General features: G+C 43.4%; 1 protein-coding gene and 1 non-coding gene across 4 annotated transcripts in view; both read left to right on the top strand.

Annotated features, from left to right (window-relative positions):
• Positions 1-26,490, top strand: part of PROM1 (prominin 1) — a 112,349-nt gene that overhangs the window by 74,570 nt on the left and 11,289 nt on the right. For all 3 annotated transcript variants that reach the window (XM_039241561.1, XM_039241563.1, XM_039241562.1), the window contains exons 8-18: positions 370-587; positions 2,413-2,487; positions 5,452-5,515; positions 8,388-8,547; positions 11,201-11,353; positions 16,771-16,894; positions 18,458-18,561; positions 20,162-20,246; positions 22,507-22,653; positions 23,329-23,400; positions 24,467-24,559. In XM_039241561.1, coding sequence (XP_039097492.1) covers positions 370-587; positions 2,413-2,487; positions 5,452-5,515; positions 8,388-8,547; positions 11,201-11,353; positions 16,771-16,894; positions 18,458-18,561; positions 20,162-20,246; positions 22,507-22,653; positions 23,329-23,400; positions 24,467-24,559 — 1,295 coding nt within the window. The remainder of the gene's footprint in view (positions 1-369; positions 588-2,412; positions 2,488-5,451; positions 5,516-8,387; positions 8,548-11,200; positions 11,354-16,770; positions 16,895-18,457; positions 18,562-20,161; positions 20,247-22,506; positions 22,654-23,328; positions 23,401-24,466; positions 24,560-26,490) is intronic.
• Positions 8,710-8,814, top strand: LOC120238003. Its single transcript, XR_005530114.1, has one exon. It is a non-coding gene; the product is annotated as a U6 spliceosomal RNA (small nuclear RNA).

Below are 26,490 nucleotides of genomic sequence, written 5' to 3'. Positions count from 1 at the left end.
ATGTGTGTTAAAACTGCTCGGAGTTGAAGATGTTAGCTTGTCGGGGCTACAACCCCCTTTCCTGCCATTACTGTTCCTGTGCCGGCCAGTTAATGCTACACCTACATGCCTTGTTGTGTTCCTGGGTTGGTTCTTGCTCTTTCTTTTTGTCTGAAAAGTGTGCAGGCGGGAGAGCTGAGCTGGTTGGGGTTGCTGGCCGAGGAGGCCAACCATGTCCCTGTATTCCCCTCTCAGCCTCATCTGGTGGCCTTCCAATGTCATCTATAAGTTCACCTCAAGTTCCTTTAGGGTACTTGGTAGATGTGAAGGAATTTTGCCATTGCCAGCCTAGTGGGTGCCTCTGTTCTAAAGCAAAGTGTGTTCCTACAGCAATCAAAGAGACGAAAGAAGCCCTATTGAATGTGAACAATACCTTAAAGGAGCTGAAAAAGTCAAGTGCACAACTTAACACCAGCCTGAGTGACGTTAAAAGGGACCTGGAGCAATCACTCAATGACCCCATGTGCTCTGTACCTCCAGCGGCTGCCACTTGTGACAACATCAGAACGTCTCTAAGCCAGCTGGATGACAATACCAACATGGGTCAGGTGAGGAGGTGACCCTGCTATGGGGCAGTGTTGGACAACTGTGCAGGACTCGGTGTGGGTACATCTGTCCAGTGCACAGTGGCCTGGGTCTCTGTCCACCTGTCCTGGTTATCTGACCACCACATAGGCATGGCTGCAGCAGAAGAGAAAGAATAATGGGAAACCCTTTCGTAAGTGTTCTCGGTAATTGATTTGATGGAACCTGCCAGAATGGATTCAGCTTTAATGAGAAAAAAGAAAGCAGAATGTGTTTTTGTAGACCTTTAAAAATTAAAATATATTTTCAAATGACATGCCTAGTACATTAACCATATATATGTGTGTGTGTGTGTGTGTGTGTGTGTGTGTGTTTACATATAGGTTATATATATATATATGTAATTCCCCCTATTCCAAAGAGAAAATTAGGGGAAAAAAGAATTTGGAGCATCTTGAAAATATAAAGTCCCAAGTTATATATAAAATCACATCTACTCATGATTTTTAATTTATCAAGATAGTGGTATATTTATGCCACATTTTTTATAAAATAATATTTTAATATATAAAATATGGTCTTCTCACCTTCCTATTCCATGAGTCATATTATACAGACTCTTCACCTTCAGCCTCTGTGTCTACATATCTGTCACCATCACTGTTGTCACCATTGAATAGTTTTTCAGAGCCTGGGCTTTTCACTTCCATTTAAATTGTTTGAGCTCCAGTCTTTTGGGGGAGGTAACTTTTTATTTTGATGTCCTTTTAAACATGCAGAAAATTTGCAAGGATGATAAGAGGAACCTCTGTACCCTTTACCCAGACTTTCCAGCATTTTTCTCCCTTTGCTTTCTTATATTTTCTTTGTTTATCCATCTGTGTATCTACCATTTACTCATATTATCATGTATACGTATAAAATATCATGCATTTTGTGTTTTTCTCAATCATCTGGTGATAAGTTGTGGACAATATGTCCTTTTACTCCTAAATATTTCTGTGCATTTCTTAACGGCACACAACCTTTGTACAATTATCAAAATTAGGACATGTAACACTACTGACTAGTCCATGGTTTATATTCAAATTTTGTGGATTTTTCTGAAAAACTGACTTTACAGCTGTTTTTCTTTCTCCAGTCTAGAGGCCAGTCCAGAGTCACATCTGGTCTTTGCTTGTCATGTCTGTTTAGGTCCTTCAATCTTGGACGGTCCCCAGCCTATCTTCTTTTTTACCATTGACATTTTTGAAGACTACAGGCCATTTGTTTTATAGAAGGACCCACACTTTAAGTTCATCCGGTGTTCCCTCATGATTACGTTTGAGTTATCCATGTTTGCCAGGGCATCACAAGAATGATATTGTGTCCTTCTCAGTACATTGTGTCAGAAGGTTCATGATGTTTGTCTCAGTATTGTCAAGAGACAGAACACTTTAAGCCCACATATGATGCTGTAATGGAGCCTTTATTCTAGACCACTCACCAGTAAAACCATTGTTGTATTATTTTAAAGCATGTTTTTAAAAAAGTTGTTTATGACTTTGTTCAACAGTATTCAGTACCTGAAATTGTGAGGTCACCCATATGCCCTCTGTGTTAAATTTCTTTCCTGCATTTCGAGCTAACTGTAATAGAGGCCCACCAAACATCTAAAACTTAATGCTTGTAGGGGCCACCCTGAGCTAAACGTATTTCCCCCAACAAATATTCTATTGTTCAAAAGAAACTTAAATTGTACCTTATAAAATAGAGACTTTGGGATTTGGATATAAGATGACTCCCTTTTTATGATAAATACTGTTGGGAGTAACCACTTTGTCTTATGTTTTGTTTTACAAATTTCAGCTCCCATCTTTGGATAAGCCAATTGAGAAGATTAATGATATTCTTCAAACAAATTTGTCCAGCCTGGTCCAACAGGTATGTATGTTGGGGGAAAAATACAGTAGTTTATACAGCAGTTTATTTTACATCGTTTTAAAGAGTGGACAAGTACATAAGAAAATAGGTAACCCCAAAAATGCAGTGAAATTTTGGAAAGGGGTTGCCAAGAAAGACATTAACTGTTATCCTCCAGGGAATTTTGCTCATTCAACTTAGAGAAGTTTGGATCTTGCCTTCCTGGGATTCGGAATTTGCTGGGAGTAAGGCTGAACCCAATACTGACTCTGAGCAAGGTCCCTCCCACTGCGCCGGAAGTCAGCCCCCTTGCTTTTGTCTCCTCCCCTTCTACACATTTGCACATGCTGTGAGCTCTGCCCGCCACTCTCTCCTTTCTCCCTCTCCTTCACTGAGCTACTTAGGCTACTAAATACTAACTACTTAAAGCATTCAGTATGTCTTTCTTTTTTTATTTTTTTTAATGTTTCTTTCTTTTTGAGAGAGAGAGAGAGAGAATGCAAATGGAGGAGGGAAGAAAAAGAGGGAGACACAGAATTCCAAGCAGGCTCCAGACTCCAACCCGGGGCTCAAACTCCCGAACCATGAGATCATGACCTAAGCCAAAGTCAGACACTTAACCAACTAAGCTGCCAAGATACCCCTCAGTATCACTGTCTTAATGAGACCTTTTCTGGGCATCTTGACCAAATCGAACCCTTTTAAATGCATTCTTAAAGCACAGCGGATATTCTTTCTTAAGTTCCTCCCGACTATAATTACTGCTTTAATGTCTCTACTGTCCCACTGGAGTGTAAACCCTGAAAATGGCAAGGACCACATTGGCATAGAACATCATCATTTCCCCGATAACCTACCAGTTATTGCTATTTGTTCAACCTGTATATTGAGCGCACAATAAATATTTCTTTGTAGATATGATTCAACAAGAGTGCCCGGGGGCCCGCGGGAAAAGGAGAGAATAGTTCTATTCTTGCCTCTATGTCTTTTAGCATGGGGTATAAAAAGATCATCAGGTACCTGTTAAACACTCATCTGCTGACAAAGTTAAGTGTCCCCTTAAACAAGTTATTAGAAACTCTTGGTCATTGTGTTCTGGTGTCCCTTTATTTGTTAAATGAGAGAGTTGAACGGGGAGATCTGTAAGGCCCCTTCTGGCCATGAAACCTCTTACAGTGGGTGGCCTCCACAAGTCCAAATGCAGATAAATATAGTAGGTCAGGTGGACAGTAATCCAAACAGACCCTGAGCTTAGTCACTGTTGAGGAAACGGAAGTGGTGGATGTTCTTATGGCATCGATGTTTCTAGGTTAAACTGGAAACTTGCCGGCACCATAAATCTTACAAAGTCCGTATCTTACAGTGGACTGCTGTAGGAGAATATCATAAGCTGGGTGTTTTCTAAAGAGAAATTTATTTCTCACAGTCCTGGCAGCTGGATGTCCAAAGTCAGGGTGCCAGCATGATCGGCTTCTGATGAGAGATCTTACAGGTTGCAGACGGCTGTTTTCTCATTGTATCTTCACTTGGTGGAGACAGCTGTCTGAGGTTGCTTTTATAAAGGCACTAATCCCATCCATGGGGCTTTACCCTCATGATTGAATCACCTCCCCAAAGCCCTACCTCCTAATACCATTACTCATGTTAAGGGTTAGGATTTCAGTCAACATACAATGTTGGGGGTGGGGGGAGGTGGACACAGACATTCAGTCCATAAGAAGTTTCAGTCAATACCATATTCCCTAGCAGCTGGCTAAATACACCAGCAGACAGTTAAGAAACACAAATTAAACCTCTTCCAGAGGAAAAGCTGTATATTTAGTTAAGCTACTTGGATGGAAGTAATGACATCTCTCCTTCACAGATTTAGCCCCAAAATGACAGAGCTTGGGGTGGCTGTTTTTGTTTTCACTGGAGCCTCACTACAATTCATATTCTCTATAAGCTGTGTTTTGGGGCACTATTGTTTTCTGTAAGACGAGATCTGTAGTTTTGCTTCTTATTTGCAATTCCGGTTTTGGAATAATTCCAGTTTTGGTATAATGCACTTTACATCTGCATGTGGTATACTGTACAGATCAGGGTTTCTTAACCTCAGGACTGTTGACACTTGGGCTGGATAATTTTCTGTCACGGGGGCTGTCCTGTGCCCCATTGTAGGGGACCCTGTTCCCACAATGCTGCAGCTGTGATAACCAGAATGCCTCCAAACATTGCCAGAACTCCCCTGGAGGACAAAATTGCCCCCGATTGAGAAACGCAACTGTAGATAAGTTTAAAGCTTAAAAGTAAAAAAACTTTTGTGGTTTCTAGCTGACTCAGTTGGTTGGGCATCCAGCTTCAGCTCAGGTCATGATCTCATGGTTGGTGAGTTCTAGACCCGCATCGGGGTCTTTGCTGACACCTCGGAGCCTGGAGCCTGCTTCAGAGTCTATGTCCCCCTCTCTCTTTGCCCTTTCCCCACCCATGCTCTTACCTCTCTCTCAAAAATAAACACTAAAAAAAATTTTTTAAGTAAAACAATTTTAACAGGACCTTCAATGGATACAATTTAAAGAAAACCTTATTTTTTAACTTTTTAAATTTTTTTTAAATTTATTTCTGAGAGAGAGAGACAGAGAAACAGAGTGAGCAGGGGAGGGTCACAGAGAGAGGGAGACACAGAATCCAAAAGAGGCTCCAGGCTCTGAGCTAGCTGTCAGCACAGAGCCCGACGCAGGGCTCGAACCCACGAACCGTGAGATCATGATCTGAGGCAAAGTCAGACGCTTTACCGATTGAGCCATCCAGGCACCCCAAAGAAAATCTTCCTTAAAAGGGAATGTTTTTGTAGTCTTTTAATGACCATATAGTGATCATTTTCACCTTAAGATGACTGTTGCATTTTCACATTGCTTCTCCACTCCATGCTAAGCTAGAAAATGAGGACTTATTAACTGCCCTTCTAGTCACTGGTACATCAATCTGCTTTGAACTATTTTATAGGGCTATAAATCCTTCAATGATATTCCTGAAATGGTGCAAAATCAAACCACAGACATCATATCAGGTGAGTCAGGGTTTGATGTTCTATTGTTTCTCTCTTTGTTAAACATTGGATGATTAGGACAAAAAAATGTATTGTTAAGAACTGTATTGATTTTCCCTCTTAAAAAAACTCTCTCATTGATCTTGAAAATTAAATGAGAATCAGAGCTTTTTAATTGTGCCACCTTCACACAGTGATTTTGATCTTAAGAAATGATAATCCTACCGAATGTTGATTAACATGGTCCTGCTGGCCAGAGGCTGCAAGGTTGAGGACCACACTGTAATGGTGAGCCCTCATAGTGAACTGTCAGAGCTGAAGACAGCCATAGTTTGGAAAGTCACATTTTGATTGGTTTCACTAGGGAAAAACTGTAGATTATTATATGTTCTAAAAGAACATAAAATTGATTTTTTTTTCAGAATTTCTGTGTGTAAGGATTCATTTTGTCTCTTTAGGAAGATGTTCATCTGCCTTCTGATGCTGCTGTAAATGTATTTTAGGCTTTTAAGGTTGCTTAAGATTTTGGAAAGACAACTGATATTGAGAGAATTCTGCTAGTCTTAAATGATTGAAGTACATTGTATTCAGGTTATGGTATTTGGGGTGAAGCTACAGAAAAACAGTGCAGTATAAATAGTTAATGGGGCAGCAATGGCAATAAACATGGGTTCTTCGCTTAAAGAAGAAATCTCTGAAGCTATGTAAGCTCTTCTTTTAAATCACCTTCTCTGTGCTTCTTTTTACCTGTTGAGCAAGCAATTTTAAAATGTTGTGTTAGAAGTACTTGATTTTTTTTTCACTAATAGTGTTCTTTCAACCCACTAAGACTTTGGGTAAAAAGTATTTTATCCTATTACATAAAGCCTTAGATGTTTTGTGGGTTCCTTTTTGTTTAATCTAAGATTCTACCTGAAACTATGAAGATACTAAAGACAAAGTTCACGCTTTCTTGTGCTAGCGTCTGAAAGCTAACACATGCTGTACATCTAATAGCCACCTGCTTACTAATTTCTGTGTTTACTTTTTTTGTTCTCCCTTTCTGGACCTCTTCTGCCAATACATGCAGCCCTCCCCTGTAAGTCTGGCAAAGCGAGGTGTGCAGTATGCGTGAGCGAGGCCCATCGCACATGGTGTCATTGCCTAAACACAAGCCAGAGTTTTCCCGGGTCTGGGAGAATATCGCTCCGTTAGCCTGAATATTAATTGATTTAGATTCATGCCCTTCCAAAACCAATAAAACCCTTAGCTCCCATGTTTTGATCATCCGGTCCCACCCTGCTCACTTATTTTGAGTGCCTACTGTGTGCCAGGCTCTACTGGGCTCTAAGGATGGGAGATGAATAAAGCATGACCCCCGCCTACCATTCAGCAGGGCCTGTATACAGATGCCAGTTATCACTCTCTGGTAACAAGACAGGATACATGCAAGGGATATGAGGTGGGAGAGGGTAGCAGAAGGCTTGCTGAAGGAACCAACATCGAAACTGAGGTCCGAGGGAAGTATTTGGTGAGAGAGGACATCAGCCACGTACAGAGGTCACGCAAGCTGGCAAAGCCAAGGAGCCATGTTGTGTGGGAGGGCAGGACAGCCTAAGAAGCAGAAGGAACCCCATTCTGAGTTTCGGGAAGTGTTCACAGGTGAGGAGGAGTCTGCATACCACATCTCTACAAACTCCCAGAGATCCCAGAGTTAAGCACGAGACCCACCGAGCCACCTTGTTCAGGATCCTGGGGCCTTTGGGCACACAATCCATTTGGAGGAGAATTGAGCCACTGTGGATAACTGCCTCCTCCGTAGCTCTGTCTGAACACATCTGTGTGAACAGCACACTTTGAAAAAGATTCCCACCCTTTTCTGTAATTCCATCATGGTCCATGCTACCATGTACCCAAAGTTTATCAGGAGCCCTGGGATCACACTCTGAGAACAGCTGACCTTGTCTTTGCTGCTGTAAAGAGGTTTATCTCCCTTCCAGGACCAGTGGATATTTAACTGATTAGCATGTTCTTAGTACATCCATGTTGAGAATCACATGTCGAGACAATGCCTACTTCAGACCTTTGTGAGCATTAAATGAAGTGACGCCTGTGTACTGAGTATCTTTGATCCCAGGACCTGTCACAATGGACAGACACTTTCCAAAAACTGGAACTTATTTTCTCTCTGAAAGTTTAGGATGGATATTAATAGAAACCCTTTGACCACTGGGTTTCTGCATATGAGAGACACAGACATCCTTTAACAAGTCTCAATTTGTACGAGTCGTATAAAATTTTAAGAAAAATATGCCTTGGGGTCACCGTTCAAAAAATTGGTCCTGGTGAATGACTGTGTTCTCCTGAATGCTATTTCTTATTAAATTATTTTTTTTCCAAAATCATGGAACAGAAGCTTTGGAATTAAATTAACCCAAGGTTAAATTTCATTTCTAGTGCTTTCTGGAAGAAACAAAAAAGGCCTATGGGCAAGTAATTTAACCTCTGTGGGCCTCTGGGTCACTGTTGGTAAAATGGGAATAAGAATATCTACCTCAGTGGAATAAATGAGTTAACATTTATAAAAGTGTGTGGCCCATGGTAGGCACACCGTAGGTTTTAATCACCAGATTCATTTTATTTTTTTAGTGAAGTGAGTAACAGAAGAAAACTCTGGCTTGACTTCAGCACCATATCATTAAAGTCAGCGCTCATAGCTTGCTGTTTTGTTGAGTAATTGCTTTTTGATGGTCTTGGCTACATTCATGCTTGTTGCAGAACCTTTTCATGTTTTAACCACATGCATAACATGGGGAAAACTAAACGTGGTTGAAGCTTTTCATTTTGGCTCCAAACCACAAAATCTGTTCCCCCTACGTTTCAAAATCCATAACCTGGGTATGTTTGTTTTCAGATGTCAAAAGTACCTTGAATTCCATTGGCTCAGATATTGAAAATATAGGTGAACAGATTCCTATTCAGGAGCAGCTGTCAAATTTCATGGGTTACATTAATGACACTGAAACTTACATCCACCGCAATTTACCCATGTTGGAAGAGTATGATTCATACAGGTGAGTGCCCCCCTTGAGCTCGCAAACTAGAAGTGAACCTTGCTCTAGAACAGGGTAGAAATCTGACATTATAAGCAGGACCATCTTGTGAGAGAAAATTGTACAAAGAAGCCGTAACCGCATATGTGTTAACCCTTGTTTGTGTTTATTTAAAAAGTTGGAGTGCTCACTCTGGCAGCACATATACTAAAATTGGAAGTAGATAGGGAAGATTAGCATTTCTGTACAAGGATGACATGCAAAATTCACGGAGTATTGTTTTTTTTTTTTAAATTAAAGACTGTAAGTTCTTGAGCTGAGTGATCAATAATTTGCAAATTTTATATTATTAATGCCTTCTATAATCTTAGCTATAATTATCTAACACATAGAAAAGGATTTTAAAACCTAATTAAGGAGCACATCTGGAAAATATTCTTCTTTTCATTGGTTTATAAAATAACACATAGAGGTTGGTTCTTACAGAAAAACATCCTTGAAAAGAGTAAATTGCTGGAGAGCTTAGGTAACCGGCTGTAGACCCCAGCTGCTGATTGCCCCGTTAGACAATGTTAGTGGTGGAGTCTGGACCCTCGAGACGATAGTTGGACATCTCAAGGAGCAATAGACTTGTAGACCTGAGTTATTTCGAGAACCATGTGAGATAGAAGATGTGCTCTCCTCTCTGAAAGGCTCAGCCCCACAACCTGCCACTTTTGGAATCGTTTACTGTCTCAACTCATGGAAATTCTAGAGACTTCCCTTCCTGCTTGGTTATTTATTATGCAAGAACCCAAGATAAATAATAAAATAATAACAAAGAATAAAATAATAACTGCTAGAATTTCAGCTAGTTACAGTGTGACTTCCAAAGTGCTGTACATGTGACTTCTCATTTAATACTAAAAAACAAAAACAAAACAAAACAAATATCCAGGGTTGTGTTCTATTTGTAATCTTGTTTCATAGACAAGGAAATTGAGGCTCAGAGGAGTAGAATGACCTACATAAGGCCAACAACAGTGTGGCAGAGGTGGGTTTTCAACCCCCATCTGACTATGCTCCTAATTATTGTCCTGTAATCAGTAAGCCATTTTCCTATAGTGTGGCTAGGTCACCCCAGCAGGTATCAGGGCAAACATAAGACAGACCTTTTCTCTGGGGCACGCAAGTGGCTCAGTCTGTTAAGGATCCAACTCTTGGTTTCGGCTCAAGTCATGATCTCATGGTTTTGTAAGTTCGAGCTCCACGTCAGGCCCTGCTTGGGATTCTCTCTCTCCCTCTCTCTGCCCCTCCCCCACTCATGCTATCTCTGTCTCTCTCAAAAATAAATAAATGAACTTAAAAAAAAAAAAAACAGACCCTTTCTCAATGAATTCCCAATCTTTTAAGAGGTTAGAGTTTCACCAACAGAAAGAATGATACAATTATCTGTCTGCACATCTGCTCCCATTGCCCTGAGACTAGAAGCTTCCTTTTAAAGGCAATCTAACTAAGCAGTTAAAGCATGCATTCACTGCAGAAGATTTCTGAGGCCAGGTTCCATGGCTTGTTTAATTTGGTGTCCCCAGTATCTGGAACAAAATACCACAGAATGTGGGTAGGTGGCCGTACAATTAGCGAGATTGCTCTTAATTTAATGAAAAGCTTCAGAGGGAGCTTTTGTCGCAGAAGTAAATTCTTTATTTTTTGGTGTTTTAATGGTTGGGCAGCATTTCTACCCTTGAATGCTCCTCGGCTGCTGGAAAAGGTTGTTGTACCTTCCGGCAATGCCAGTAAGACCTAATTGAGGCTCCATTATCCTAAAATGTCTCACAGGACCATTACGAAATTGAGATTTGCATTCTGCAGGCACTTGATTTAGGATGCTCATAAATTCTAAGATATTCAGTGCACTCCCTGTGTAGAGTTTCTGGTTCAGCAAAGAATGTGAGGTCCCCTCCCAAATATTCCCGCAACCACAGAGTGTTGTAAATTTAATTTTTTTTAATGTTTTATTTATTTTTGAGACAGAGAGAGACAGAGCACAAGCAGGGGAGGGGCAGAGAGAGGGAGACATAGAATCAGAAGCAGGCTCCAGGCTCTGAGCTGTCAGCACAGAGCCCAACAACGGGGCTCAAACCCATGAACCATGAGACCATGACCTGAGCTGAAGTCGGATGCTTAACCAACTGAGCCACCCAGGCGCCCCCAGAGCATTTTAGAGAAGGACCGAGGAAAAGAGCCTGGTATTTCTTTACCTGTTGTTGAATCATGATCTGTCCACATGCCATCATCATCGTTATAATAAGCACTCGCAGCAGCGGGAACCTTGACAGAACTTAACAAGTCTGAAATGGGAATTATTATCAGTAGCTTTGGAGAAGTGGACCAAGCCCTGCTTAGGACCCCCACAGATATGAAGCAGGGAAGGAAGCAATAGTCACCTGACCATTGAGAGAGACAGATCTCTTCAAAACCAAGACTAAAATTAAGGTTTCCTGCTGGCTGGGCTGGAGGACTTGGGGTAGGAAGTGATCTTTTCACTACAGTGTCACCCTCTGAAGAATCAGTGGGGGAATCAGATATTTGATTGCCACGTATTACTTACCTGCTTCATGCCCAGTCCAATAGCTTTTGTGTTATTGTGAGGTCATTTCTTTTATGTATAATAACACTGTGCTTGCTTCACCAGGTGGCTGGGTGGCCTGGTTGTCTGCTGTTTGCTAACACTCATCGTGATTTTTTATTACCTGGGCTTGTTGTGCGGCACGTGTGGCTATGACCGGAATGCCACCCCGACCAGACGAGGCTGTGTCTCAAACACTGGAGGCATCTTCCTCATGGTGTGAGTGTTTGCTCTTCCTTGCCACGTCGGGGGTGGAAATGAAGTGGATGACTGACGACACAAATCTGGTGGTCTCTGGGCTACACATCCTGGGTAGAGATGGAAGAGGCACCTTGGTGTGATTGCACTAATGTTGGTTTGGGGAATTCCACCAAGCGTAAAAAAGTAAAAGAAGATTCTAAATTGTTTGCACTTTGATAGACAAGCTTAAACACAATATATGGTGGGGTCCTCTGTAGCTAAATTATTTCTAAGCATGCATTCTTGGTTCCCATTGTATTTTCTCTCTCTCTCTCCATCCATCCATCCATCCATCTTTTATTCACCAGAAATTTGCTGAGGATTGGCCTGATATCAGTCACTGTTCTCTGTGGTCACCAGTTTCGTTAGCTTGTTGGCTTTGAAACTCTGGAAATCTGATTTAGAAAAGAGATTGCCAGGGTACCTGGGTGGCTCAGTCAGTTAAGCTTCCAACTCTTGGTTTCTGCCCAAGTCATGATCTCATAGTTCGTGAGTTCAAGCCCTGCTTGCAGTGCTTGCTTGAGATCTCTCTCTCTCTTTCTTTCTCTCTCTCTGTCCCTCCCCCACTCGCACTCTCTCTCTCTTAAAATAAGTAAATAAACTTTAAGGAGTACCTGGTGGGCTCAGTCGGTTAAGCATCTGACTTTGGCTCAGGTCATGATCTCATGGTTCATGAGTTTGAGCCCTACGTTAGGCTCTGTGCTGACAGCTCAGAGCCTGGAACCTGCTTGGAATTCTGTGTCTTCCTCTCTCTCTGTTCCTTTCCTGCTCGAACTCTGACTTTCTCTCTCTCTCTCAAAAAGAAACAAAGAGTAAAAATAAATTTTTTAAGAGTCGACCATGTAAAAGTTAAATAAATAAATAAATAAACTTTCTTTAAGAAAAGAAAGAATAAAAGAAAAGAGATTGCTGATTCAGCACCCTTAGGATTTAGACACGTGGCCTCAGTTAGTGATTAGAGCAGGTGTGGGGCGCCAGACAGTGGTGAGCCTGCCATACACCGGAGCAATTGTCCCTGCTTCAAAGGTATTCAGATCCCAGTTCATATTTTTTTAAACAAATAAATGTAAAAAAGAAAAAACCTTCACTAGGGGGTGACAACACACACAGGGCGTGATCTGGGTGTGACTGCAGATGGAGCCAGAAACGTCATCTTGGAGGCAGAAGTTAAAGCTTTTCATGCTCCCCGGAGAGGAAGCTGTGTGGGTTCCAAGCTGATATTTTCTTTTCCAATAAGTACATCAAGAATCAGCAGCAGGGAGCGTGATGGGGCCGGAGAGGAAGGTAAAGATTTGGAACAAGTCCTTGGAGCCATGGAAAATCAAAACCTCAGCCGGCTGTCATTGCTTATGTCACTAGTACCAGGCTGGGAGAAGCTGGCAAGCCAGTGTCATGCATTAACATGCTTTTTCAAACATTGGGTCACTACAGTAATTCATCAGACTTATGAGCTCTAATGATGGTAAGAGCTCATAAGTCTGATGAATTATTGTATTTGCTCTCAAAGCTTTCAGCTCCAGGATAGCACAACAACCCTCTATTAACATGAATGCAGGCCCAGGAATTTTACAATAATTTAATAGTTTTAAAACTCTAACAACATGGGAGTCTGCCAGATTTGGACAAAGTGGAACAGTACTCAGTGCATGGAAAAGCCTATTTGCTCACAGGGCTACACATAAGAAATTAATGCAGCAAGGAAGAGTATATTGCCCCGCCTTTTAGTTTAAATGTCCCCAGCTACAGATGGAAAATGAGTTAAATGTTCAGAATTTACTAATCCTGGGACTGGCTGTTTTGTCAGTGTTTGGACAGTGGATCCATATATCACATCTTTGTAACTGCTTGATGGGAGGGCATACATTGTTCTGGAAAGATTCATTTGTCATACAATTCTATTTGCACATTTTTAAGGGATAAAACCAAAATATGTGATATCCCGTTTCAAAGAAAAAGGAAACAGGGGAGTCATAAGCAATTTGATGGAGACTAAAATTGCTTCAGTTTGGATATAATTCTCACTTCTGCAGAGGAAGGAATCTCTAAAGAGACAAAGTCACGTGGAAGCCTGTGGCTTGGGAGCAAGGGGATTTATCACCCAGTAGGAAAAAAGCTGGTGGCTGTGGGCTCTGTATTGTTGGCACTCATGGCTCAGCATGGAATTCGTGCTTGGCAGGATCTTCCATCTCTTGAGATATCTGGTAAACAACTTGATAGTTGTAAAGGGGAAAAATTGATGCAAGTGTAATCAGTCTAGTCAAACTAATTAGAAGAATATACCTTCTCAAAAACGGTTTGTTTGCTTGTAGAAACAAGAAAGTATATTTTGTTCAGCTGCAACCACAACACCACCTGCTCTTAAAAACAGTAACACCATCCGTTGATGTTGATGTTGAAGAGCATGGTCTCTTCAAAAAGCAAGCAAGAATCCTTATCTCCCAGGGGGATCCTAGCAAAGAGGTCTGGGGGGAGGAAGGCCAGAGGTCCCTGGCCCTGCTCTGATCCTGTTTCTTCTGAGGGTCCAGGGAGCATTTTAGGGGCCAAAGAGGATACAGCAAGGAATGTACATCTGTCTCAGGGGCATGTAGGTTTCCCCGGAGGTAAGGACACCTAATTAGGCAACAAGAAAACAATCTCTTATACTGAAGCCCACTGTGAAGTTTCCAGTTTTGGTTCTTGCAAACCATGCTCAAATTATCCAGAGCTTTGAAGAAAGGCTAATACTCAGTGTAGCCATGTGGTCACAAAATGGGAGCTGTTACATGACTGGTGGCCGTTCAGTGGTTACAGATATTTCAGAAAGCATTTTGTCAGGCTGTAGCAGGGGCCATAAAGAGATAATACTCTCCTTGGCCAAGTCATTCCATTTTAGGGGATCAGTTTCAAGGAAGTAGGACCCAACTATGGACAAAGTATCACAGGCAGAGAAATGTTTTTGCAGCATTAGTTATAATAGGGAGGCACTGGAAATGACACAAACGTCAGCCACCAAGGAGTGGGACATTCCTGCAGCCGGTGAAATGTAACTCGGTTGGCTTCCCTGGATTGTTGACCCAAGTCCCTGAGATGTTCAACAAGGGCTCACAAGACTATGCGTGTATCATTCTCACAGCTGTGTAGATCAGGAGTCAGCACACGTTTCTGTGAAGATCCAGACAATAAATATGTTCACTTCGGCTGACCCCGTATGGTCTTTGTTCTGTGTTCTCTTTCTTGTTCTTATTTTACTTCTTCTCTCCTTTTCCTTCCCTACGACACTTTCAACACACATTAGCCATTCTTATCTGAGTGACCTTACAAAAACAGGCCATTGGGAGTGCTGTGTTCCTTATCTAGATATAGGCATATTTAAGAAATAAAGGGGGGAAATAAGCTCTTTAGATTAGCGGTGTTGTTTTGAAGTGTTCTGTCAAAGGTTTTGAACTTTGTTATAACTCTAATATACATACATGCTCATGCACGTAGCTCAAACCATGGTGACTAGCATATACTTCCCACATGTTCCCCTTCTTTATGCTCAAAAACCTGTTAGGTCAGAGAAGTTCAGGGTGATAGAGGCCCCTCCAGTGGGAACACCTTGCTATTTATTTCAGCCAAACCAGACAAATATCTGTAACTATTCCTTAAGGGTGTCCACTGGGCAGAATCATGCCCTTCGGTAAGGGATGCTGTTGTTACTAAGTATATCAGCTGAGTACACACTTCTGAGCATCCTTCCTGTTTCCACCACTGACGGTATAATCATCAGTGATGATCTGGCCATTCCGCCTAGATTGATTCAAGAGTTTGCTCTGTCTGTGTCTACACCAGAGTAACTGCGCACTCTAGACAGAAGTCATGCAATGGGGCACTTTGGTATCCCTACAAAATTATGACCCCCACCTCAAATGGATCCTTCACAGTCCTGCAAGTTTCTTCCTCACCTCTCCACCTCCCTTCTTCCCTCCCTCCCTCCCTCCCTTCCTTCCTTGCTTCCTTCCCTTCTTCCTCTGCTTAGCAATGGCTTTTTCCACACTGATCCATCCATGCTCCTTATACCTCCCTCTTTAGCAGCTGGCTTTACTCCTTCTTCACAAAGGAAATAAAAGCCATCATACAATTTCCCATCACCAAAACTCCAGTGCACCTGCATTCACGCACGTGCATGGTCAAGTGCAGAGAGAGGGATCCCTCCCTTCTGGGCCCATCCCACCTCCTCTTCCCAATCTCAATCCCTGTGCACAGCCCAAGGGTGTCATGGATGAGCCCTTCCCTCTCCTGTGTCTTCATTCTCTTCTCTTCTCCTAGACTTCTTTCTCAACACTTAGCCATGTTCTTTTCTCTCCTTTCTTTAAAAATGAAAACAGAAAACCTCTCCCAATGCCACTTCTTCCCTTCACAGGCTTCAAAAATAATGATGCTTGCTGCCTGTTTCCTCACCTCCTACGTCCTGTACAAGGCCACGCCCCTTCCCGCAGGTCAGCAGCAGCCTCTGCCATCCTTCCTTCTCTTCCCTCCCTGAGCACCCAGTGTCTCCCTTCTCTGCTGACAAGCCCCGGCTTCACCCCAGGCTGCTCCTTGCCCTCTCCTCTCGTGCAGCATCTTCAGCGCGTCCCGTGTCCTGTCTCTTCTGTCGGCTGACTTCTCGCCACCGCCTCCAGCCATACCAGGCCACCACCCCAAGATGACAGCCTCATCAGTGGTAGCCCCATCCTCATGGGCATCTGTCCATCCCATCTTCACGCTCTGCCTAGAATGTTCTCCGTCAGAGAGAAAGTGGGCTGTGTTCCTCCTGTGCTTCAAGGCCCTCAGCAGCCTCCCCTTACTGGACCAGCCAGGCCCCATCTCATGCACCCCTGCCTGCCTCTTGAGCTGTGTCCGTGCCGCTGGCGGCCCTCCCTCTGGATGCAGAACCACGCTGGCCCCTTCAGACCCCCAGTGGTACATCTCCTGCCTCCCCATTCACTGGGTGCCCTGCAGAAGAGTAGGTTCACTCAAGTGACTCCAGAGGCCGTGTCTGAACCACAGTGCTGGGCTGCAGCGAGATCAGACACTAAGTCGAAGGAGTCCTTCACTATGTGCCTGGGACTGAAGAGTCACAGTGCTTACTGCTGTCTGTCTCCGCTCCTAAGCCGGTCGGCTCACTTAACCTGTACCAAGCGAAGACTCTAGGTCCATTTCCTACACTGCATACATAGAATTAGTAAGTACTGGTAGGTAATATTGGATGTGTAGTTTTGGTTTGTTTTTGTGGGTTTTTTTTTAAGTAATCTCTGCACCCAATGTGGGGCTCAAACTCACGACCCTGAGATCAAAAGCCATATGCTCTACCAACTGAGCACCAGGGACCCCCGAATACTGAATAATTTACCCTAGAACTCTTAACTTTATTTCTGTTTTTCCCTTTTTTTTTCCAGTGGGGCTGGAGTGAGCTTCTTGTTTTGTTGGGTATTGATGACCATCGTGGTTCTCACTTTTGTCGTTGGTGCAAACGTGGAAAAACTGCTCTGTGAGCCTTACCAAAACAGGAAGTTATTCCAGGTACATATGCCTTTGGGGCCCGTTACGGAAGGGCTTGACTGGAAACTTTTATTTCCCCATATCTTGTGGGTGCAAAAAGATGAGCAGTTTGGTGGTTTTCCTTCAGTAAGTTAAGATCCCTTCACTTTGTCAGAGCAAAAAATATGGTGGTATTTTCTTTTCTTTAAATTTTTTTAAATGTTTTATTTATCTTTGATGGGGGGGAGGGACAGAGTGAGCAAAGGAGACACAGAATCTGAAACAGGCTCCAGGGTTCGAGCTGTCAGCACAGAGCCTGATGCAGGTCTCTAACTCCGGAATGGTGAGATCATGACCTGAGCTGAAGTTGGATGCTTAACCTTAACTGGCTAGGCCCCCCAGGCCTCCTATGGTGGTATTATTTTTCAAATGTCAGGTGAAATCATCACCAGGAGTTAAGGCCTCCTCATCAGTGTGGATTGTAATAAGCTGGAGGAGAAAATTCCCAAGTTGGGGCACCCCAGGAAGTTTCTGACACTTTAAAGAGTTTCTCAAATGACCATTGCCCACACAAGTGGTTTTGAGACCCTAAATTTGAAGTGAAAGGCACCAAAAAATTCCACGCCTTGTGGCCCAAGGTTGCCCATGGTAGACATCTGACGAGGCCATTGGGAAATGAATTCAGGCTTCACTTTCTCCCTCTGAAACCAAGTCCTGTGGACTCTAGGGACCTGTTCTCTGTTCAGCTTCGCTAATTAATGAGGAAGTGTTGGCCCATCTGCTGGTCTTGTCACTCTGGCTTTCCGGTACTTATCTCCCGATGCTGGTTTTTAAGATCTATTTCTGTTTTCCTGTTTTATTGCATATATTTTTTTCTGCCTCAAATCTGTCATGAAATCTGGTGAGTAACTACTAAGGTAACCAACCAGTTGTCATGGTGTCCTATTTATTAGCTGGTTGAGGAAAATTAAGTTGGGAGTGTCGATTTGTCAAATTTTGTCCCTTTGGCCTCTTGATGATAAGTAATAGTGATACGTCAAGCCAGACTTTATTATCTCCTATGCTGTGTTAAAGTGCAAAAAAGACTTCTTTGAAAATAGGGGATATTTTGAAACCATTTACATTCCTCAAGCACATACATGGTCATGCACTAATGAGCCCATCTTAATGTATATATGACATATTATATTATACATATTAACCATCTTAAATACATGATGTGAAGTGAGAGAGTATGCAAGTTTTAATTCATTTTATCAAGAGAGAAGTAGTGAAAAGGTCAACCAGCTACTTTATGGCTTTCTATTAGCTATTCTGAATCAAGTAGTCTATTCTTCTACCATTTCTAATGTGTTTGTCTTACTAAGAAAAGTATTCTGAAAAAAATAGCAATTTCAGTAATTCTTATTGATGTTACCCAGTGGTCAGTCAAGTTTTTTCCAATCATACTATTGTTTTTTGGTTTTAAGTTGGAAATCAATGATGAAAACCATGATCTGAAAAATCCCTGAAATATATTTAACAGCATATTTTATTATATGTATGTATGTTAGTGTAAAATATCTTTTTTTTTTAAATAAAAATTTTTTTTAAAATTTGTTCTAGGTTTTGGACACACCGTATTTACTAAATGAGAATTGGAAACACTATCTCTCTGGCATGGTGTTTAACAAACCGGATATTAATCTCACTTTTGAACAGGTTTACAGGTATACGTAATTGCATTATGCACTTTTTGCTACTGAAAATGTTGTTGATCCAGAATGAGAATTTTGCTTTCAAAGGGTCTTTAAGCCTGATAAGACTTCCCAGTTTCAGAATTAAGCTGTTCTCTAGTCTTGGCAAAGAGATAGTAGAAATAGGACCAAAAAGAGAATCCTTCTTTCGAAAGCCTTCTAGACTTTGACGTGGTGATGTCTCAAGGTCTCTTTGTCCAGTATGCACTAGACCTCACTAAGGTGACCCTAAGATGCATTAACGAGACCTTCCGAAAACTCTTGTACAGGAATCACCCTGCCCCAAACAAATACCATGTATAACAAGAACTCAGCAATGGGTCCAAATCTCAGTCATGCTAATCATGAAGGAGCTGAAGGGCCAGGCTGTGTGGTCAGGCTGCCTGGGCTCCAGTCTTGGCTCTGCCAAGGGAGCAGGCCTTGGTGATCTTGGGCAGATTCACTTCCTCTCTGTTCAATAGGGTTCAAAGGCTCCCCATTGCCTCTAGCAGAGATAGCAAATGAGTGGCCCATGTGCCCACCCCATTGCACCTCGCCCTCGTGGCAGACATCAGTAGTCGGCTGTGGTCTTGTTCATAGCCTGGAGAGTCCCAGAATCCTTCTCCACAGCGTGTTGTAGGCAGATCTTATCTATCAGTTGGAGTTTCTAGGCACCATTAAACCATCCCTGGGCTGAAAGGACAAAGCCAAACTTCTTGGCCTGGACTGCCAGCTCTTTGTGACTCTGGTTCCTGCAGAGTCTTAACCTCAGTCAGTTCATGTATCAAGCTTACTGCTTCAACAACACCAGCCTGCTCAGGATTCCCTGGAGAGGAGTATCACATCTCCTAGGGATGTGGGAAAGTTGCTTGTCCCAGGCATCCCTCAGCGCTAGAGGGCTCAGGCGGCTGGACAAGGAAGAGGCATTCCCAGGAAGTGGCTGTGTCAGCAGCAAGGATATGCATCAGATGAGGCTGCCATTCTTAGTTCAGTCAAGGAGGCAGTTTGCACACTTTCGAGAAGCACAAAGAGGTGAGGTCAAGGTAGGTGTCCTGACCGTCTGAGTATATGTGGCTGCCTTCCCTATCTCCATCCTGCCATCAGAATACACATCCCGCCATCTGTTAAGTGAGTGAAGCTCAGCCATGAAAATATGGAGGCAGAGGGTCTGATAGGGGTTGGATTGAAACTTTCCATAAAGCCCATGATATGCTTTGCAACATACAACTTTCTAGCACGTATTACTGTTTACTATTTGTTTTTTATGAGAATTGATTTCTTCCCAATTTGTGAACTTGTTACCCCTCATGGCTTTTTTCTAAAAGCACAAAGGAGACAGACAGAAGGATGATTTCCCAGTTTTATTGTACGTGTTCCAAAGATGGAACAGTAGTGAAGTAGGGAACGAAGTCAGGAATGGTGGGCGCTGGGGGTCCACTGGTGACTGCCTCATGCGTCGGCGCTCAGAAGCTGCTTCTCTGCTCACAGATTCAGATAAAAGATAAACCTTGAACCTTTCTCTCCATCCTTAGCAGTGGACAGAGGCAGCCACAGCTGCCTTTCTAGATAATGATTTCTCTGTTTATACCCACAGTGATTGCAAAGAAAATAAAGGCATTTATTCCACACTTAAACTAGAGAACAGCTACAATATCAGTGAACATCTCAATATTCAGGAGGTAAGGAATTGGAACCAATCATGAAATTGACATATTTCTTTAGTCAATCCAGTTCTTTTATTTTCTTAGAAATACTTTTTAAAATTTTTTTAATGTTTATTTTTAGGGAGAGAGAGAGCATAAGTGGTGGAGGGGCAGAGAGAGGGAGAGACACAGAATCCGAAGCAGGCTCCAGGCTCTGAGCTGTCAGCACAGAGCCTAACACGGGCCTTAAATTCATTAACTAAACTGTGAAATCATGACCTGAGCTGAAGTCAATGCTCAACTGACTGAGCCACCTAGGAGCCCCCTTTCATTTTTTTTTTTTTTGAGATGAAATTCACATGAGATAAAATTGGCCATTTTTTTAATGTTTATTTCTGTTGAGAGAGAGAGAGATAAAGTGCTAGTGGGTGAGGGGCGAGAGAGAGAATCCCAAGAAGGCTCCACGCTGTCAGTGCAAAGCCCGATGTGGGACTTGAGCCCACAGAGCATGAGCTCATGTTCTGAGCCAAAACCAAGAGTTGGATGCTTGACCAACTGAGCCACCCAGACTCCCCCAAATTCACCATTTTAAAGTGACATTTCGTACATTTACAAGGTCATGCAACCCTCACTTCTGTCAAATTCCAAAACATTTTCATCACTCCCAATCAGTTGTCTTTATGGATGTATGAGTTTCTGTAGTAGACTACGCAAATGCTCTAGAGGCCTTTCTGTGTGTCAGTGCTCCTAGAGGAACAAACCCTGGGGAGACTGGCTCTCCAACACTGGCCACGCTCCTCTGCCAGGTCCCTGAAGAGGGAACAAGGCATCCAGACTCACATAGTCATGGCCCCTCATGTCTCATGGCTGTGGCCCCCAGACTCCAGGTGGGCTCTGCTGAGCTCTGCTGGCCTTCAGCAAGACTGAGAGCATGGCCACAGTGATGGAAGCAGACAGAGTGGAATGACTTCCTCTTCTCCTTTGCCCAAGCCCACACCCAAGTCTTGAGCCTTAAGACTGAGGAGAGGCCACTCCAGAGTGTACTAGAAGAATAAGGAGCAAGAGAGATTCAGCTGCCCAGGCCTAGGGTGCCATCAGCCTACACTGTCCACCTCCCCATACCTGGAGGCCTTCTGGCCTTTTTGTACAAAAAAACTTAAGGAACCTTCTTTCTTCTGGGCTTCCAAGCAAATACCAAGGATACCAAGGAAAGAGGTGGCTCCCCAAACTCCAGAGCTTGCTCACTGAGGCATCACGAAGGCTTCCAGAGGCACCGTGAAACCACCATGGCCTGACAGTTTTCAGATATGAAGAGGTTTATTTAAAAGCTGAATACAGGGGCACCTGTGTGGTTCAGTGTGTGAGTGTCTGACTCTTGATTTTGGCTCAAGTCATAATCCCAGGGTCATGGAATGGAGCCCGGAGTCAGGCTCTGCACTGGGCGTGGAGCCTGCTTAAGATATTCTGTCTCTCTCTCTCTGTCTCTCTCTCTCCCTCCCTCTGCCCCTCTCCCCCACTCATGCTCTCTTTACATATAATAAAAAGAAGAAATGAAAAGAAAAAAGCTGAATACAAATTTTGCAATGTTTTGTATTTTCCATCGTGTTGATTATCCCCCTTAAACATTCCTTGCACGTACACATAAATAAGACACTACTTAGTAACCAAGCCCTAACCAGATACCCTCTACTCATTTGGCATCATGCCATGTTTCATTTTCCCTGTGGACCAGAAACAGAGCACTAGGGACACGCAGGCTCTACACGCTGCCTGAAACTACGGACTGCCTCTTAGGACAGCCCCAGGTCATCCGCCCATGATCTCAGGTGTCCCCACCACCCAAGCTCAGTGTGCGCTGCCTCCCTCCCCTGGGATGAAGCCTGCCTGGCCCCTTTCAGCACCTGTATTTGTCAGGACTCATTTGGAAGCCACTTCCTCTCTGGTGTCCTCTCCAGTCCCCTACTTTTGAAAACTGTCACCGGTGCCTGGCGTCCTGATGCAGTTCATGTGCCTTTATTATGACACTGCCTCTTCCTTGAGGACTTGGAGGGTGGAGGTGGAATATTATTTTGCTCTGCATCTGACCTCCTCACCTAGTGCTTAGCATGGGGCATAAGGAAGGAGCCAGGGAAACAGAGAAGGGGTGAAGGGGAAGAGAAGATTACTGGGAAGAAATGCCAGTCAGATGCATGTCTATATTTTTTGTCTCTTGTCATTTTATTGCTCTTTTAAAACATAAAGCGTGTGACTATCTAGAAGAATGGACTTATTTATAACTTTTCTTTTTATCTTGCAGCATGCTGGAAACATAAGCAATGATTTTCAAAATATGAAAGTAAATATTGACAATATCGTTCTGCTGGATGAAGCAGGAAGAAAAAACCTTATGGATTTCGGCCTTTCGGGAATAGACACCATAAATTATAATGTCTATTTGGCTGAGGTGTGACCATGAGTTCATGCTGGACCCTTTGGGAAAAATAACAGCAGATACCCATGGGTTTGGGGTTTTTTTTTCTTTTTTTTTGGCTTTGTTTTGTTTTTATTTTTGGTGGGTTTTTTTTTTAAGTTGACACCCAATTTATATAACACGAATGAACTATTTTAAAGTGAACAATTCATTAGCACGTAGTATAATCACAGAATTACACAACTACCACTTCTATCCAACTCCAAAACATCTTCATCACGCCAAAGGAAAGCCCCATTCCCATTACACAGCTGTTCCCCATTCCGCACCCCTCCCACCCCCCCAGTCCTGGTAACCACGCATCCATTTACCCATTCTGGATATTTAGTTTGAATGGAATCCTAAGGCATGTGACCTTTTGTGTCTAATGGCCTTAATCCCCTCTCCCCCCATTTCATGTAGCCTAAAGTTTTTGAGATCCATCCCCATTATAGCACGGAGCAGTACTTGATTTCTTTTTACGGCTGGATGTGATTGGATAAAAATAATATGACTTTATATGGATTCAGAGGAATGCAGCTGCTTTCACCTGTGTGAGAGCTTCCAGTCCTTACTGCCATGGACCATCATTCACTCTGTTGTCTGTCAGATGCCGGTAAGGCCTAAAAATCCCACACCGATCACATAGTTGCTTTCCCTGTTTTGCAGATGAGTAAAGCCCCTACCAAAGTGAATCTTGTATCCTTTGCAGATGATCTAGAAGTAAAAGCCAACCGTTTGGTGAGTTCAAACAGTCGGATTTTAAATGCTGTAATCGTTACGGATGTCAAATGTCAGTACTACTCTTTGCTCCCTTACACCACAAGGAAGCTTTGGTTAAAGACGCATCTCCTGTGCAGGTCAGGACTTCCCACCAGTAGCCATTGCCGTGGGGCCCAGAAGTCTGTGAGCACATGGGTGTTTCCAGGGTGGCTTCAGAGTGCATGCACCTGCTCCCGACTTCTGCTGGTGGTGCGGGTGCCCTCACTGCTTCAGCACCAGCTCTGTTTTCACCCCATCAACCCCTGTACCACCAAACACATGTGCATGAGCACACACACCATTTTTCTTGCAGTGTAGAGAATGGAAACTGAGGACTTGGAAGGGGGATTTCCATCTGGTCCTTTGCATCGCTAATAGCAGGTGGATGAGGAAAGGCAAAGACACCACTCAAGCCCCATAAGCTTCCCTTCCTCACTTCCCCTGCCAGCTGGTGACTAAATGGCTATCATGAATGGAGCAGCAGAGCATGGCCATGGGGAACCTGGGCTCTGGAGGAAGACTGGGATTTAAGTCCTGGCTCAGCCACTTCCTAATTATGGGAACTTGGACAAGATGTTTCACCACTCTGTGCCTTAGTTTCCTCACCTGTAAAATGAGAGCAGTAAATTTGCTCATTACTATATGAGCACATTAATGTATCACACAATACTATAATAAACACTATTTAAGTGTGGGTTAAATGAAAGATTTCTCAGTTGAGCCTTTGTGTTCTCATCTGTAAGATGGGGCTATCGCTGCTGTGAAGTGGCTTTCTAGTGGCTGTATTATGCTGAAGTGAGAAAGAGAGCACAGCCTCTGGCACTCAGGAAGGGCTAATGGGTTTGGGTGGCCACTCAGAGTTCATGGTCCAGTGATTTGAAGTAGGGTGTCTTGGCGCTGCCCCATGCCCGATGGGCCGCACGCCCACAGCATCCAAGGTCATGCTGGTCACGGCTACCCTGCCCCTGAGCCCCTGTGGCTAGAGAGAGTGCTCCGAAGTCTAGAAGGATGGTGTTAATCTTTGATTATTTTATTCTCTTTGCAGCCCCATGGAAATTTGAAACAGTCCCTGAAAAATAATGCACAGACAATCAGAACGATTCACCATGGCCAAGTCGTCCCTTTGGAACAGTCAATGGTAAGACTCAGCAACCTCTGGTATCTCCCCGTGACCCGAGCAAAACCCATTTCACTAGTTGGCTTTCATGTAGCCTAAGGAAGCATCTGCATCTCAACTGGGTGAAATCCAGTTGGCCTCAGGCTAAGGGAACTGAGCTCTCTGAAATACAAATGAAATTTAGGGCACCTGGGTGGCTCAGTCACTTGAACGTCCCACTTGGTTTCAGCTTAGGTCATGACCTCACGGTTCATGGGTTCTCAAGCTGCTAGCCCAGAGCCTGCTTGGGATTCTCTCTCTTCTCTCTTTGCCCTCCCCCCCCATTTCCTCTCTGTCTCTCTCAGTCTCTCTCTCTTTCTTTCTCTCCCTCCCTCTCTCAAAAATTAAAAAAAAAATAAAAACTTTGAAAAATCAATCAATAAATGGCAATAGATGGGCTTTAAAGAAGACAGATCTTCAGTGTTACCGCTTCTCTTGTGCTTCAGCTCCTTGCCTTTTCCACTTGTGTGTGACCAGGTAGGTTAACTCTGTGCTTGCCCCACACACTGCGCTCTGGCTCCCTTGGGTTCGATAGGCCCCGGAAGGCAGGCACCTCGCTGGGGCGCTGATGTCTGTGTTCTGCACTCACTTGCACTTATTCTCAAATTCTTTTTCTCCAAACCCTGACAAGAAATATGGGAAGGCAAGGGTAAGTCCTTTTCTCTCTGCCTCATTTAGCTCTGTTCACTGATCCGATGGGCCATATTCCTTGTCTCCCTCTCTAGTAGCCTCTATTCTGACTTCCCCTTTCTTTGGCTTCTCACTGCCTTCTGGCTTCTTTCCCAAAGGCAGTTTCCCTTCTGTCCCAGAAAGGCAGTTTGTAGCAAAGAGAGAACACAGGCTCTGCAATCAGGAGGAGCTGATCTCAGATCCTGCTTCTGCCTCCCCAAAGCCTTATAGCTTTCTGTTTTCTCATCTGAAATGGGGGGGAAAGTTCCTGCCTTCCTGTTCCCTGCACCCTAGAGATGAAAGCCCTGATGTGCCAGAGAGACTCTGTAAACAGGAGGGATTCTTATTACACTCCTGCGGGAGACCTGTTACAGAGTCGGCTTGCTCAGGTTTGGAGAAGCATATTAGTCCCCTAGACTTCAACTTTGGAACCTCCTAGAAGTAGTTTTTACCATCTCCATCTCTCTCTCCCTCTCTTCCTTCCTGACTTTCTAACTCATCAGAGTATTCAGAAATAAAACTGAATTCTTATTGTGTGTGCTGCACTCATAATTCTCTGCTCTATTTGTTTATGCCTAGCACAAATTTGTTAACATTTTAAGCTGATTTTTCCATGTTCCTTAGATGCTTTCCTTCAAGCAGACACAGCCTTGTTGGCCTTTGCAGAATTGAGGCAATCTGTCTACAAATAGGCACATTGCTGTGTCAGGTGACCTATGATGTAAACCAGGGGTTAGCAAACTATGGCCCCAATACAATCTGTGAGCCAAATCCAGCCTGTTGCTTGTTTTTGTAAATAAAGTTTTATTGGAACGCAGCCATGCCCTCTTATTTACAGATGACTGCAGCTGCTTTCTGCTAAAAGAGCAAAATTGAGTGCTTTGGACACAGTGTGGCCCACAAAGCCTAAAATATTTCCTATCTGGCCTTTGTTTTACCAATCCCTGACCTAAGCCATTCAGATTAAACTACTCTGGGAAGTGTGGGTAGACTTTTGTAAGTAGTGCCTGCCACACTGAGAAAACCTGACTCAGAGTGGTTTCTTGGACACCTTGTGTGGGACGCGCCGCCCTTCAAAGCTCTAGAATACAGACGCTGATATTCTTCTTCCGCTTTTCTTACACCAGAGCTATATGAGGCACACATGGTTACTTGCATCTGCTGTTGTTTCTAGAATGAAACCATTGCAGAATAAAGTTGGATTTAAGGGCTGGCTGGGGAAGAGGGGGAGAGCAGAGGCACAA

This window comes from Hyaena hyaena, unplaced genomic scaffold (genome assembly GCF_003009895.1).
Source record: "Hyaena hyaena isolate Hyena2069 unplaced genomic scaffold, ASM300989v1 scaffold_195, whole genome shotgun sequence".
In the NCBI taxonomy this organism is placed as follows: Eukaryota; Metazoa; Chordata; class Mammalia; order Carnivora; family Hyaenidae; genus Hyaena; species Hyaena hyaena.
Note: the sequence above shows the minus strand (reverse complement) of the source record. Positions and strands in the feature narration are given on the sequence as shown.